Below are 14937 nucleotides of genomic sequence, written 5' to 3'. Positions count from 1 at the left end.
TGTTATCACGGAAGAACTTGCCTGAGTTTTGAAATAAGTGGAATGCCCGGTGTAAGCAGAATATGATAGCAAAGGAGATGGAGAAAATTATAGCGTTTGATTGCTTTCGGAGGGAGTCGAAAATCTCCGGCCTAAGGCCAACCATGGCATCTGTGACAGAGAGGGAGAAGCATACATGCATACGGGTATGAGTCTAGCTAGCTACATTTTCAGATATCACACGTTTCTAAGTTTGTCCGATAGTCATTTTCATTGCAAGTTAAAGCATACTGTTAGCTAGCTAGCAAATGTTAGCTGGCTGGCTCCCTAGCTAACATTACATGCATGATCTCTTTAGTAATATTATTTGTATCTCAGAAAACCATTTGCATTGCTAGTTATAACCTAATGTTGGCTAGCTAGCTAACATTGAACCTAGTTGGTTAGCTTTAGCTACCTGCAGATTCATGCGTGGTGGCTAGCTATGATAATCGGTTTGTATTACTAGTAGTATGGGTTGGGATTAGGGCTGTGGCAGTCATGAAATTTTGTAAACTGGTGAATGTCACGCAAATAGCTGCCGGTCTCATGTTAACTGACTGTTATTTAACATAAACACATTTAGCATCTCCTGGTTTCCACACATAGCCTACAAGCCAATGATGCAGACCTTAATAACATCTATATTTTAAAAAGTCTAATAAATCCATGTAATATAGCCTACACCATCACAATAAATCCATGTAATATAGCCTACACCATCACAATGAATCCATGTAATATAGCCTACACCATCACAATGAATCCATGTAATATAGCCTACACCTTCACAATGAATCCATGTAATATAGCCTACACCTTCACAATGAATCCATGTAATATAGCCTACACCTTCACAATAAATCCATGTAATATAGCCTACACCTTCACAATGAATCCATGTAATATAGCCTACACCTTCACAATGAATCCATGTAATATAGCCTACACCTTCACAATAAATCCATGTAATATAGCCTACACCTTCACAATAAATCCATGTAATATAGCCTACACCTTCACAATAAATCCATGTAATATAGCCTACACCATCACAATAAATCCATGATTTATTTTAGACAGGTCTAAAGAAACATGATATGACGCAAATGTAGTCTATTTCAGAAGAATAGAATAGCATACTCTGAGTTGTCCTTATGTTAGGTCCTGATCTGGCTATGCCATATGGCTGTGGGCTACGCTAGTTAATTTAGCAGACAAGATTCGCTTAGAATTCTGTGGCATTATTTGTATGTCATTTTATAGTATAAAGAATACAGTTGAATATAACTGAATTAAATAAAAAGGATATTTTCTACAAATAATTTGAGGGAGTGAACACATGTGGCTAGTCTGTGTTGAACGGTTAACAAAGAAACAGGTCCACCTATGTGCTTAATTTAAAGTTATTTATCTAACTTTAGTTGTGATAAAAATGTTGGGCTATATGTTTTGATTTTTCATACATTCTAAGGCTGCATGGTACAGCTCTAATGATGACATGAAAGGCATGAGCTCTGCTTTGTTGTTTTGCGCAAGCTGTACAGACTTCATCAGTCTCTCATTCACAATTTGACAAAGACTTGATAATGCTTCAATTTTCCCGGCTGCATTCCCTTTGTGTGGCCGTAATGCCCTTCCAAAAATACATGCCTTTTGCGGCCAGTGGCCATTGTGCCCTTGGGCTGAATATAATAATTATAATTCCCTTCTCCCGGCTGCATGCCGAAGCACCTTTCACTCACATGGCTACAAGTGAAGACGAATACATCAGGGACGCAACTGCGCACGTCCTTATCCAATTCCGAGGCGCATATTGAAGATATTGGATGAACTATCTACATTTACTTTTCGTCAGCCGACAAGATGAGTAGGCCTAAAGAACTGCAAAAGTGCTAGCCTATGTCCAATCTACTATCCTCCATAGCACAAAGGTGGACCTATTCTATTCTGTATGAGAAATAAATATTCCAAACATAGTCTGGGACAGTTGTGGGATGCGATGGATCCCAAATTAATAAAACCACTAGCATCAAAAAACCTGTTTTAAGCAATGAGCCTGATGCAACAGATGAGAATATTTAGCTTAAAACGTGATAAACTATTTGGCTATTTCTTCACATTATAAGTGCAGCAAAGTGCACACGGCAGCAGGCTATAAGCGTTAACGCCATTCTCAAAAGTGACCACAAATGTGATTACGCATGTAATGCTTTTATTATAAAGGTGCATTTTATGGTGAAAATTATCTTCCCCAAATTTGAAACTCACATGCTGCTTATGTATGCCATTTGGGCGCTATAACCATTGTAAAGCAGATTATTAAGCTTAATTTTAAGAAGTTATTTGTACACTTTAGTTGTGATACAACCTTATCAAAACATATTGGCCTATGGGCTAGGCTACATGAGGTTATTTGAAGTCAAGAAAAAAAGCATGCACTGTTTCTTACCTTAAACTGCTAATATATCATTCACAAGCAAATATTTTCACCCATCACACTATTCCATATACTAAATAATATATGTGTGAAATTAGTTTTGATTTAGAATGGTCCATTATCATGCACCTGTCTCAAAAACGGGCAGTGGAAAAAATGTATGTAATCTGTGCACTTAAATAGCGAATTGAGGACACTTTTCCCGTGGTTCATTTGCATGCCAGCCAGGTAGGCTATACTCCTGTTGTAAATAGAAGCAATGTGGTTAATATTAGCAAAGTTGATTAATAAATATAGTATGCCTAGCCTATAGAAAGATTATGGGATCCTCCTCTTTTTAATAGAGGTCATCACTCTGTTTTCTCATGCAATTGCATAGCCTATAGATATTTGATTACGTTGTCATTGATGTCAGAGTGATTAGAGGGACAATAGAGTGCTGAGTATCAGGCAGTTAGCACATTTGGTAGGCTACTAATGACCATCAGAGCTTGGAGAAGCCTAATTACTGTGACTAAACGGTCACGTGGAATTTGACTGCCATCATTACTCGTGACCGCTGGTGTGGCGGTAATACGGTCACCATAACAGCCCTAGTTGGGATTATTGCCGTGTCCAAAACAAATGCGATCTCTGAATTTAGAAATCACCGACTTCTGACTTCAGTGCGTTCAAGACAACTGGGTACTCGGAAAAATCTCTTTGACCGGTCATCCAACTTTGAATTCTAACTCAGGAACTCAGGCCTCTTTCTAGAGTTCCTACTTTCCGACCTGAATATCACTGACGTCATGATTTGACCTTGTATTTTTCCAAGTTCCCAGATGTTTTGAAAGCACCATTAGGTTAATTATTTAGCTAGCTAGCTACATGTCTGAACAAAAGACTCCACTTCGCCAGATGTTTACATGCCCCATCAAGTTAGCAAGTTAGTATCTGGGGATGATTACGGTCATCTATTGTATTTCATAAACATGTCTACATGTCTAGACAACAGTGACCCATCCACTTAGCTATGTGGCTGGGGGTGGTTATAGCTTTTATTTCTAATGACCCAGTGTGTCTGGGTAAAAATCACCTAATAATTCTATAATATTTAGACAATATTTATCTGGACACTTTCTATTTTTGATGATGCTACTAGGCAAATATGCAGGTAACCATTTCACTGTATTGTTTACACATTCTGTGTCCTGTGCATGTGACAAACTTTGATTTTTATTTGATATAGTGTGTGTTTACCAGAGACGGAAATGTGAAGAACAACATGACCTGCACCAAAGTCAGATTAGGATATACTGTAGGTCAAGGACTAGATAAAGTGTGTTTTTGCTACCACTTACACCACTTTTAGTCTTGAAATCTTTGGTTGTTTTCTACACTTCCTTACTCACTCTGTTCAGCACATGACTTCACATGTGAAAGAGATGGTTGGGGTTAAGGCTTAAGAGGGTGTGAACGATGCTGAATGGGTGTAGACAAAGAGCTCCACTACGTGTACCAAAACATTCAAGGGCCATTTTTTCAAAAGTGGGGTTGCAAGTTTATCAACTTTCAAAGCAGAATTACTATCCCATTGTTCCTCAACTGCAGTGTATGATATTTAGAACCGAATCGAGCCGGTTTGTCACAAATTGATACCAATGAGCTAAGTGAGTGATATTAAAATATGTATCTGAATATTGATATTGGGACTTTGAAATCCAATGATCTGCCCCTGAGGGCGTCTTTTCTTAATGTGAAGACTCCCTATAGATGTTTATGTTTATGGAAGGCTTAAGAGAACATGTGGGTAGGCATCCATGGATTTTAAACCCACTGAAACCGACTCCTTTGATCTAATACATGTTATTTTTTGATATTCTAATCTATATCAACCATCAAATATTATATATCATTTATGCAGAATGCTTCAGGATATAACACAGAATTTCATTCAACTAGAGATGCATAGTTCATGTAGCGTACAGATTCATGATTGCTATAAAGTCAATTCAAGCTCAAGATAGAAGCAGAACATTTGTCTAAATGAATTGCTACAATGAATCAAAATGGTATGTTGGCTTGGAAGCTGAGGATGAGTCATGATGAAGGTATTTGGAAACATCTGGAAACTAAGGTCTAAAAGTTAGTACTTCATTAATTCGAAATTCGAAAAAAGTTGAAGTTTCAGTCCCAGGTTCATCTGGCTAACATTTTTCCTTGAATGAGAAGAGAGATTCACAGTTTTGGCCTATGGAGTAAATTAGTTGTTTTAATTGTAATTACGCAGTGGTGTTTGTGCCACATGAGTGAAAGATTATGTCAGATGCATGACCTTGCCTTACTATCCATTGCCTTACTTACTATTACCACCTGGATTCGGTCTTATGTAGTAACATTTGAATTTCTGTTTTTTACATTGGATAAAAGTAGAGATGCAGAGCTACAAAATTGTATATCATTCACTGCATTTGAGGAAACAATGGGAAAGTAATTCTGCTTTGAAAGTTGATAAACTTGTAAACTCACCTTTGAGAAAACCGTCTTTCAATATTTTGGTAGTACTATTGGAGAGCCCTTCTTTGTCTACACCCATTCAGCATTGTTCACACCCTCTTAATCCTTAGCCCCACTCATCTCCAACCATTCTGTTCTAACTTGCCAGCTACTTCCAGATATCTAAGAGAGAGAGAGAGAGAGAACAGCTCACTGAACATTGCTCTCCCTATCGCTCTGTCAATCACCCAAGCTAATTGGCTAACATTGGCTAGCTACTTCCAGACACATAATGAGAGAACAAATCACTCAATTGTATGACACTTTGTTGCTGACGTTTACTGACACCGTTCATATTCAACGGGTTTTGAGCATTCAAAAATGTATCAGTTATTCTGCGCTCTGGCACACTAAGACGAGTCTATTGTTAAGAAATGTATATGGATAGCTAGCTAGGTAAACAATGAATCCCAAAGCATGACATAACATTAGTTTGCGAACCAGCCAGCTAACATTAGAGTGGAGTCTTTTGTTAAGACATGTAGCAAGCTAGCTAAACAATGAACCATAATCACAACTCATGATGTTACTGCCCTCATGAATCTGCAGGTAGCTAACAGACCAGGTTCTATGGCTTTAACTAGTCAAACAAATGTGTCTGAGATACGAATAATAAGATCATACACATAACGTTAGCTAGCGACACAGCCAGCTAACGTTAGCTAGCTAACAGTACACTTGAAATGAAACCACTTTCTGTCAAAATTAGAAACTTGTAATATCTGAAAATCATACCAGTATACATCATGGTTGGACGTGTCTCCTGTCTGATGCCATGCATCGTTGCCCTTAGTTTGACGATGTAATCCAGACTGGTGATTTCTCCATCTCCTTAGCTATCATACTCGAATTTCACTGATTTCAAAACTCGGTCCTCCAGAAAGTGGAGAGCATGCACATAACCTTAGCTAGCAAGCTAGCCAGCGAATGTTAGCTAGCTAACAGTACACTTTAACTTGACATTAGGTTTATACAGTTTTACTACGCAATACTTTTTTTAAAAGCCACGTTCCACATGATTATCTAAACATACTGACCAGCTCCAATAGACAGACACATGCTACATGGCAGACCAATCCAAACTAAATTCTCGGCATGTCCAGCCCACTCATTATCTCAGCCAATCTTGGCTAGCGGGAAGATTGCTCTCTTTTTCTGTGGCTAAACCAACTAGGCTCGTAAGTTAACAATTTTATTCATATTTACAGATGGCATACAGGTTTTATATTAAGGCACATGAAAGTTCACATGTTCAAGAAGGCATTTCTGCCCAAAAACTAATTTTGCTAAAAATATATATTTTTTACGTTCAAACAGCTTTCCTGTGAAGTCGTGACTTGCGGAATACGCGTAGTTTCCTGAATCGGTTCACATTTGAAGAAAAGTGATAAAACGTCTAAAACTACGATGAGACTGTGGTAGCTTGTTGTATTGATTCAGTCTAAGTGTAGACAACATTGGTGGGTATGGGGAGGGTAATGTTCACAATTTACCCTCAAATCACAGTCATTTACATTTTAAGCGCTTCTGAAGAAGGGTAAATGCTGTTTAACATCGCCTAAAAGAGGATATGGCTTTCGCTCTACTCTGTCTAACACATGGAGAGGAGTGGGAATATATTGAGAGGGTAATGATCCTAAGGAAGGAAGCTATCATAATGCTGGTGGCCAGTCATGGACATTTTATGAGCTTCCGAGACACAAGTATTTTTGTAAGGATTTTAATTCTTAATCATTGACCATGGGGAATGGGGCAGGACTACAGAGGTATCATAAAAAATGCACGGAGTAAAGATTGAGTCAGTTAGCTTGGGTTGAGAAATGTGTCAGCTTTTAACAGAGCGCAGTGTGACGGCTCTATTTCACTTCTGTAGAAACAGAGCATGTCCACTCCATAGTTACTAGGCCTATACCAATGGCTTGATATCTATACAGTGTGACAACTATACTGTACATTGTTCAGGGTAAGTAAACAGTGGCTGTACTATTACTTAGTAGGGTATGATGAATCTGCTGTGATGGTTAGTTTCAGGTTGGGACATTGTATTGTGTTGATATTTGTGCTCTCTCTGCCAGTATGAAGTATGTCTTGTTAGTGGTTTGATGAAGGGCCAGCTCTGTGTTCATGAAACACACTGTGTTCACTGTAGGGGATATCTTTGTTTGCGTATGTTTTCATGCAGTCTTGTGATTTACTTTAATGGTCCCTATTTAACCTCACAGTTTCCTAGAATACAATTAATCCCCCATGACTTACTGTAAACTTTAGTTCCCAGCACCACCCTAGAAGTCGTACTAAGTTGTTCCAAGCAACGAGTGGTATTTCTCAGTTACAGTATGTTCTCAGAGACTGATTTCTTTTCAGTGCTGCCAGTGGATGGATGAGCACCCACACAAAAAGAGGTCCACAGTATCGTCATGTGAACTCTGAACATTTCTTTGATCATTGAAATGGTCATAGAGTTGTTGCCATATACTGTCTGCATTGCCATTTACAGATAGGGCCTCTTTGGTCTCTTGCCTTCTGGGAGGTGATCCATGGACTGTCTCTGTCCATCACATCCAACCATCTCTCATAGAAAGTCCCCACTCTACCTTTCTCCTGCACGTCTATTGTTTCTAAAATATCTTCCATTCCTCTTTCTGTCTGTCCCTAAGTGAGGGCTGAAAATAGCAACCAGTGGAAATGTGGGTCAGCTGTCATGGGGGGGTGGGGCTTCGGTTTACTGACTGACTAGGTTTACTTTTATCTTTCTTAGTTGCTCCCTCTATCTATCAATCCCACCCTCATCCCTTTGTCATACTTGCTGTTTAGTTCAAGTTCCCCCTTACTCTCTTTCTCTCATTTATAAAGCTGTCTCATTCACTTCAGCTTGAGGCCTTTACGGTGTGTTTTCATCTCTCCATCTCTTCCTGACTGTGCTGGTCTGTCTGGTTATTGCTTTATGCTTTCTAGGTGAACCCCAGACAGACTCAGACCAACCAGACAAGTCTCAAAGTAAGAGTTTAGACTCTGATCCCACCGAAGGAATTAATAAATATTGACTTAGCATTAACATTAAAACACACTTTCTGGTGCGGGAGTGTGGAGCAGCGATAGTGCTGCAGTCTCCCAAGTATACATGAACGACGTGGGTACAAAACCCACCCCTGACACATTCCTCTACCTGTATCCCAACATGTACTTTCAATATTGTCTGAATAAAGAGAAAATACATAACGAGGAATGAATAGCAACAACCTTTATGACTGTATAGTTGTCATTGGACCAAAAACAAGCTGATTTTGGCACAGCTGAGCTTTTTTTTGGCAATGTACACACAGCACAGCGTGGTCCCTGGACTGAGTGGTTCAATGACCAACGTGATAATGGCCTGCTGTTGTGCCCAAAAAGACTGGCAAGTCCAGCCCTTTGCCGGTGATCTGGGATGGTAAATGTGTAAATGTACAGGGTTTGATGCAGTGGCCAGTTAAACACTACTGAGTTGAGTCCCAAATGGAACCCTGTTCCATATATAGTGCACTACTTTTGACCAGGGTTGGGGATAGGGTGCCGTTTGGACAAAGCCCTGGTGTCTGTACTTATGGTAGTTGTGTACATGTGAAGTGTTGGGTGCAGCCATCTGAACACTACTGGTATCTGTGTTAAAACAGTATTGAGGACTCATGATGCAAAACTCAACTCATGTGGTTGGAAGGAGAGCCACGCCAGGAATTGATGTAATCTCCTTTTATGTGCTTTGCTAATTCTGTAATATGCACAAAGCTGAAAACAAACATCGTAAGAGAGATAGCTAAAATAGAGCTTTGCAGTAATTTATGTCTGCTATTTGGAATGGGATATACACATTGTACGTCTTTCATTTGTATCAACATTTCGTTTTTTATTATTCAGGGACCATGCACAACAATTATCTTACCAGATTTAGCAACATAGCTCATTTTCATCGGCAATGTCTTTTCATATGCAGGTTAACATTCATCATTTTTACAGATGATAAATGATGATAAACTACATGTTTATTACATAGTGAATAAGAGACAGGTCTGTATTACATGCAACGGGGAATGACTTGAAAAGACCGACACACACAGAAAGACAGAGAAACACAGACAGACAGAGTGATTCAATGTGAGTCTACATGGTTGATGCCACTGTTTGTGGTGCCCCATTCTAGTTGGGAACACTGGTTTGTAATAATCTAGGATCATTTGGTTCACTTATTCACTGTTGTGAGTTGGATGGTGGCAGTGAGAGCCAGAGAGCCAGTGTAACATGCATACACTAAAGTCTAACCAATCCTCCCTCTCTTTCTCCACAGGGTTCAAATGTCCTGTCTGCTCCAAGTCTGTGGCGTCTAATGAGATGGAGGTGCACTTCATCATGTGTCTAAGCAAGCCCCGCCTGTCCTACAACGGTGAGACACCCTTCCTCATACAATATGGCCTCCTCCCTCCTCATCTCTGCTTCCTTCCCCTCAGGTCTGCCACTTTTCCTCCATGTGAATCTCTGAAACCTTCTCCTCTTCCCCATCTCTCTCTTTTCCTACTTCAAATTCTTGCCATCTCTTCATCCCTCCATCTCTCCATGGTTCATGTAGCTTCTCTTCCCCATCTTACTCAAATGATGCTGGCTGTGACTGTAGGAATGTAGCTATGAACTCTATGTGGCCCGTCTCTCTAGTACCAGAGCTGGGGTCACAGTGGTGTGTTATTCCCTCCATTGACTCTCTCCATAGCACTACTTAGTCTGTCTGTCTGTCTGTCTGGGGGCGTGTCTCGATAGGATAGTACTGGAGTTCATAATTGTCAAATACAGTAGATATAGAATTAGAATCCTGTATTTCTATATCAATGGCTTGACCTGCTTGTACTCAAGTAATCACAGTATCCAAACAAGAAAAGCCTGATCTACATGTACCATACAGTAGCCAAATACATAGATAGTGTCTGTATGTCATTAGCACTACAATAGTTTTTTGTGTAATGCTGTCGTCAAGGCAAAAAGTAGCTAATCGAATAATCTCAAATATGAAATATATTTTGATTTGTTTAACACTTTTTTGGTTACTACATGATTCCATATGTGTTATTTCATAGTTTTGATGTCTTTATTATTATTCTACAATGTAGAAAATAGTACAAATAAAGAAAAACCCTGGAATGAGTAGGTGTGTCCATACTTTTGACTGGTACTGTAAATGTGACCAAACGACTTGATTCATTCTTACAGTAAATAGCAACATTTGAAATTGTGTTTTTTACATTGGATAAAAGTAGAGACTCAAAGCTAGAAAATGGTAGAGGGAAGGCTCCTGTCTTTTTTGGGGCTAGTGGGAAGATTCCCCTCTTTTTCCTTGGCTAAACCAACTAGGCTCGTAATTTAACCATTTTATTCGTATTTACAGATGGCATACAAGTTTGTTATTAAGACACACGAAAGTTCACATGTTCCAGAAGCCATTTCTGCCAAAACATGGATTTAGATTAAAAAAAATACATGTTTATGTTCAAATGCTTCTACTGTGAAGTAGTGACGACATACACCTAGTTTCCTGAAACGAGTCACATGTATACCTGTCTTGACTCCCTGAGCACAGTATGTTCAAAGTCGATTCAGGTATACAATCAGCCATTCCAGGACATTATGGGTGCCTGTTTGCTGTTCTTTTCCCTGAGTGCCTGCCTGGCTCCAGGTTGTGTGATTGACAGTGTGGCTGGCTGAGATATCTGTCTGCGTGTAGTCTTGGGCAGCCCTGTGTGACTGACTGACTGACTGTCCAGCCCAGCCTGTCTGGTCTGTCTGGGGCTGAAGGTGACCCTGTGGGCTACGTGTCACATATGACCAGTCTGCTTTCTGGGGCACATTTAAGGCCAGGTATGTCTGGACACATAGGGAGAGGGAGAAGGAGACCGATGAGAGGCTGAAAATGAATGGGTGTAAAAGATTGATTGAGATAGTGAGAAGAAATAAAAAGAGAAACTGACTGGGATTGATGGAAGAGTACGGAGAGTGATACAGTGATGGCTGATAAAGAGTAAGAGGGGAGAGGTTGTGTGGTTTTCCACTTCCCTGTCACTCTTTTTTTTCTTACTTTTTCTCCCCCTCTCCATCTCTTCCGCTATCCCTCTCTATCATTATCTCTTTCCTTCTCTCTTGTCACTCTCTTTCTCTCTCACAGTCTGTCTCTCTCTCCGTATTTTGCCCCCCCCCCCTCCCCCTCTCTGTCCGCAATCCCCTACATTTGTGACACACAGGGACAGGACTGTGGCTTATCTTATTTCCCAGAATGCTCTGTGGTCTATTGTCAATCAGCTGGGCCCACTGCCTGTCACACATCAGCAGATCTCCTCTCTGCAAGGCCAATGTACACACACACACACACACACCCTGCCCGCAGTGGCCCGTGATAAATGTGTGTGCCTGTCTGTATACTTACTGTGTTTCTGTTTGTGGAGCATTTAAAGAGTTGTGTGTGTCTATAGAGAAATAATGAGATAGACAATACATACATTGTGTGGGTATCTGGCCAACAAGGTTTGCATTGTGATATTGGTTAAGGGTTTGAAATGCCACACATTATTGTGTTGTATACCCTGTGGTATTTACTGGTAATTAGCGCCATGAACTCCCATCTATCCCAGTGGGTATTGCTCCTGCTAGGGGATGAACATGGGGTGACACGTAAGTTACACCCAGATAATACAGAAATAGCAGTGCATTAACAGCAGTCAAAGACAGTTCCATCAAAATGATACAGTGCCTTGCGAAAGTATTCGGCCCCCTTGAACTTTGCGACCTTTTACCACATTTCAGGCTTCAAACATAAAGATATAAAACTGTATTTTTTTGTGAAGAATCAACAACAAGTGGGACACAATCATGAAGTGGAACGACATTTATTGGATATTTCAAACTTTTTTAACAAATCAAAAACTGAAAAATTGGGCGTGCAAAATTATTCAGCCCCTTTACTTTCAGTGCAGCAAACTCTCTCCAGAAGTTCAGTGAGGATCTCTGAATGATCCAATGTTGACCTAAATGACTAATGATGATAAATACAATCCACCTGTGTGTAATCAAGTCTCCGTATAAAAGCACCTGCGCTGTGATAGTCTCAGAGGTCCGTTAAAAGCGCAGAGAGCATCATGAAGAACAAGGAACACACCAGGCAGGTCCGAGATACTGTTGTGAAGAAGTTTAAAGCCGGATTTGGATACAAAAAGATTTCCCAAGCTTTAAACATCCCAAGGAGCACTGTGCAAGCAATAATATTGAAATGGAAGGAGTATCAGACCACTGCAAATCTACCAAGACCTGGCCGTCCCTCTAAACTTTCAGCTCATACAAGGAGAAGACTGATCAGAGATGCAGCCAAGAGGCCCATGATCACTCTGGATGAACTGCAGAGATATACAGCTGAGGTGGGAGACTCTGTCCATAGGACAACAATCAGTCATATATTGCACAAATATGGCCTTTATGGAAGAGTGGCAAGAAGAAAGCCATTTCTTAAAGATATCCATAAAAAGTGTTGTTTAAAGTTTGCCACAAGCCACCTGGGAGACACACCAAACATGTGGAAGAAGGTGCTCTGGTTAGATGAAACCAAAATTGAACTTTTTGGCAACAATGCAAAACGTTATGTTTGGCGTAAAAGCAACACAGCCCATCACCATCCCCACTGTCAAACATGGTGGTGGCAGCATCATGGTTTGGGCCTGCTTTTCTTCAGCAGGGACAGGGAAGATGGTTAAAATTGATGGGAAGATGGATGGAGCCAAATACAGGACCATTCTGGAAGAAAACCTGATGGAGTCTGCAAAAGACCTGAGACAGGGACGGAGATTTGTCTTCCAACAAGACAATGATCCAAAACATAAAGCAAAATCTGGAATGGTTCAAAAATAAACATATCCAGGTGTTAGAATGGCCAAGTCAAAGTCCAGACCTGAATCCAATCGAGAATCTGTGGAAAGAACTGAAAACTGCTGTTCACAAATGCTCTCCATCCAACCTCACTGAGCTCGAGCTGTTTTGCAAGGAGGAATGGGAAAAAATGTCAGTCTCTCGATGTGCAAAACTGATAGAGACATACCCCAAGCGACTTACAGCTGTAATCGCAGCAAAAGGTGGCGCTACAAAGTATTAACTTAAGGGGGCTGAATAATTTTGCACGCCCAATTTTTCAGTTTTTGATTTGTTAAAAAAGTTTGAAATATCCAATAAATGTCGTTCCACTTCATGATTGTGTCCCACTTGTTGTTGATTCTTCACAAAAAAATACAGTTTTATATATTTATGTTTGAAGCCTGAAATGTGGCAAAAGGTCGCAAAGTTCAAGGGGGCCGAATACTTTCGCAAGGCACTGTATGAGGCAATGTAATATCTTGACTGTATTGAATTATTCATGTAATATTTAGCTGATAAACTTCTTCCACACTCAGTGTCATTTGCATACAGTATTTTACCAACAGAGATTTGGCATTCTCCCCAAACACATCAAATAGGAGTAAAGTAGTTTGTTCTCTCTCTCTCTCTCTCTCTCTCTCTCTCTCTCTCTCTTTCTCTCCAACTCTATCCTCTCTATTCAAGGGCTATATTTAAGCATACAAAGTCGTAGCCCAAAAAAGACACAGTGGTCAGCTCACGTGGACTGCGTATACCAAGGCCTCACTCTCCAGCTCATACTCACATGTTCACTAAAACAGTGGCACATTCATTCACTCAACAACCACTTCACGAACACCCCTAGAATCCTAGAAAACACAAACATAACACAAACATAAGACAACCTATCTTAGCAACCACAATAATTAAACAATTTAATACAAATAAAACTACATACACACCACACAGTCACAAACATATAGTACATAGGCCGTATACAGAGAGCCCTGTAGACATGATGCACTGTACATTGCAGTGTGAAGACCTAGACCAGGGCTCTCCAACCCTGTTCCTGGAGAGCTACTGTCCTGTAGGTTCTCTCCAACCTTAATTGAGTTCACCTGATTCTAGTAATTAGCTGGTTGATAAGGGGAACCAGTTAGTTACAACAGGGGTTGGATTGAAAACCAACAGGACGGTAGGTCTCCAGGAACAGGGTTGGACCTGACCTAGATCTAAATCCACCCATTGTACTGTAGACCACATTGCATGTACACAAACACACACACACACTCACAACTAACCTGTCTCCACCCTCCCTCCGGCTGGTTGGCGTAATGCAGAGGGAGCTGCTGAAGCCATAGCTCCTTAGAGGATAAAGCTAAGGAGCAGGAGAGTGGACTGGGGGAGGAGGACGGGGTGCTTATTGTTCTAGCGAGGAGTGTGGAAGGGGAACAGCTGTGTATAGACTTACTGAGATCCAGTTTTGGAGATTGAGGATGCTGAAGGAGGAAAGGGGGTGGGGGAGAGGGGGAGGCAGCTAGGGGGTTGATGGGACTGGGCGGCTAAGCTAAGCTGATTTACATTCAGAGCATATGTCTTCTGTCTGTCTCACTCCATCTCACGCTGTCTTCTCCTCCCTTCACCTTAGCTGCCCCACATTCCCTCCCTTCCTCCTCCCTCTTCTCCCGCTTTCCTTTGTTCATATGAGGAGCTTCAATACTTATTGTTAGAGTTGCAAAATTCTGGGACGTTCCCGGAATCAGGAGGGAATAAGCAGGAAATCCGGATTCCTCCATCCAGGATTCTGGAAAACCAGGGAATTTATTATTAAAGTTCCCAGAATTTTGCAACCCTACGGTATTTACCCAGGGATCAAACATTTTTAACGGTCATTCTCAAAGATACACTTCCTTGAATGCTTTGAATAGAGCATCAGAGATTCAGAGCAGCTATCAACTAGTAGGCTACCCTTTGTTTTAAAACCACACACTCACTCACACAAAACAGTCACTGCAAGAAAGCATGCAGGCAGCACACGTTTCCAGGGG

General features: G+C 40.7%; 1 protein-coding gene across 1 annotated transcript in view; it reads left to right on the top strand.

The window, feature by feature from the left end:
* LOC110513605 (E3 ubiquitin-protein ligase znrf1) overlaps positions 1-14937 on the top strand; it is a 45459-nt gene that overhangs the window by 4926 nt on the left and 25596 nt on the right. The window contains exon 2 of the mRNA XM_021593400.2: positions 9318-9413. Within this exon, the coding sequence (XP_021449075.1) occupies positions 9318-9413 (96 nt within the window). The remainder of the gene's footprint in view (positions 1-9317; positions 9414-14937) is intronic.

Source organism: Oncorhynchus mykiss, chromosome 1 (assembly GCF_013265735.2).
Source record: "Oncorhynchus mykiss isolate Arlee chromosome 1, USDA_OmykA_1.1, whole genome shotgun sequence".
NCBI lineage: Eukaryota > Metazoa > Chordata > Actinopteri > Salmoniformes > Salmonidae > Oncorhynchus > Oncorhynchus mykiss.
Note: the sequence above shows the minus strand (reverse complement) of the source record. Positions and strands in the feature narration are given on the sequence as shown.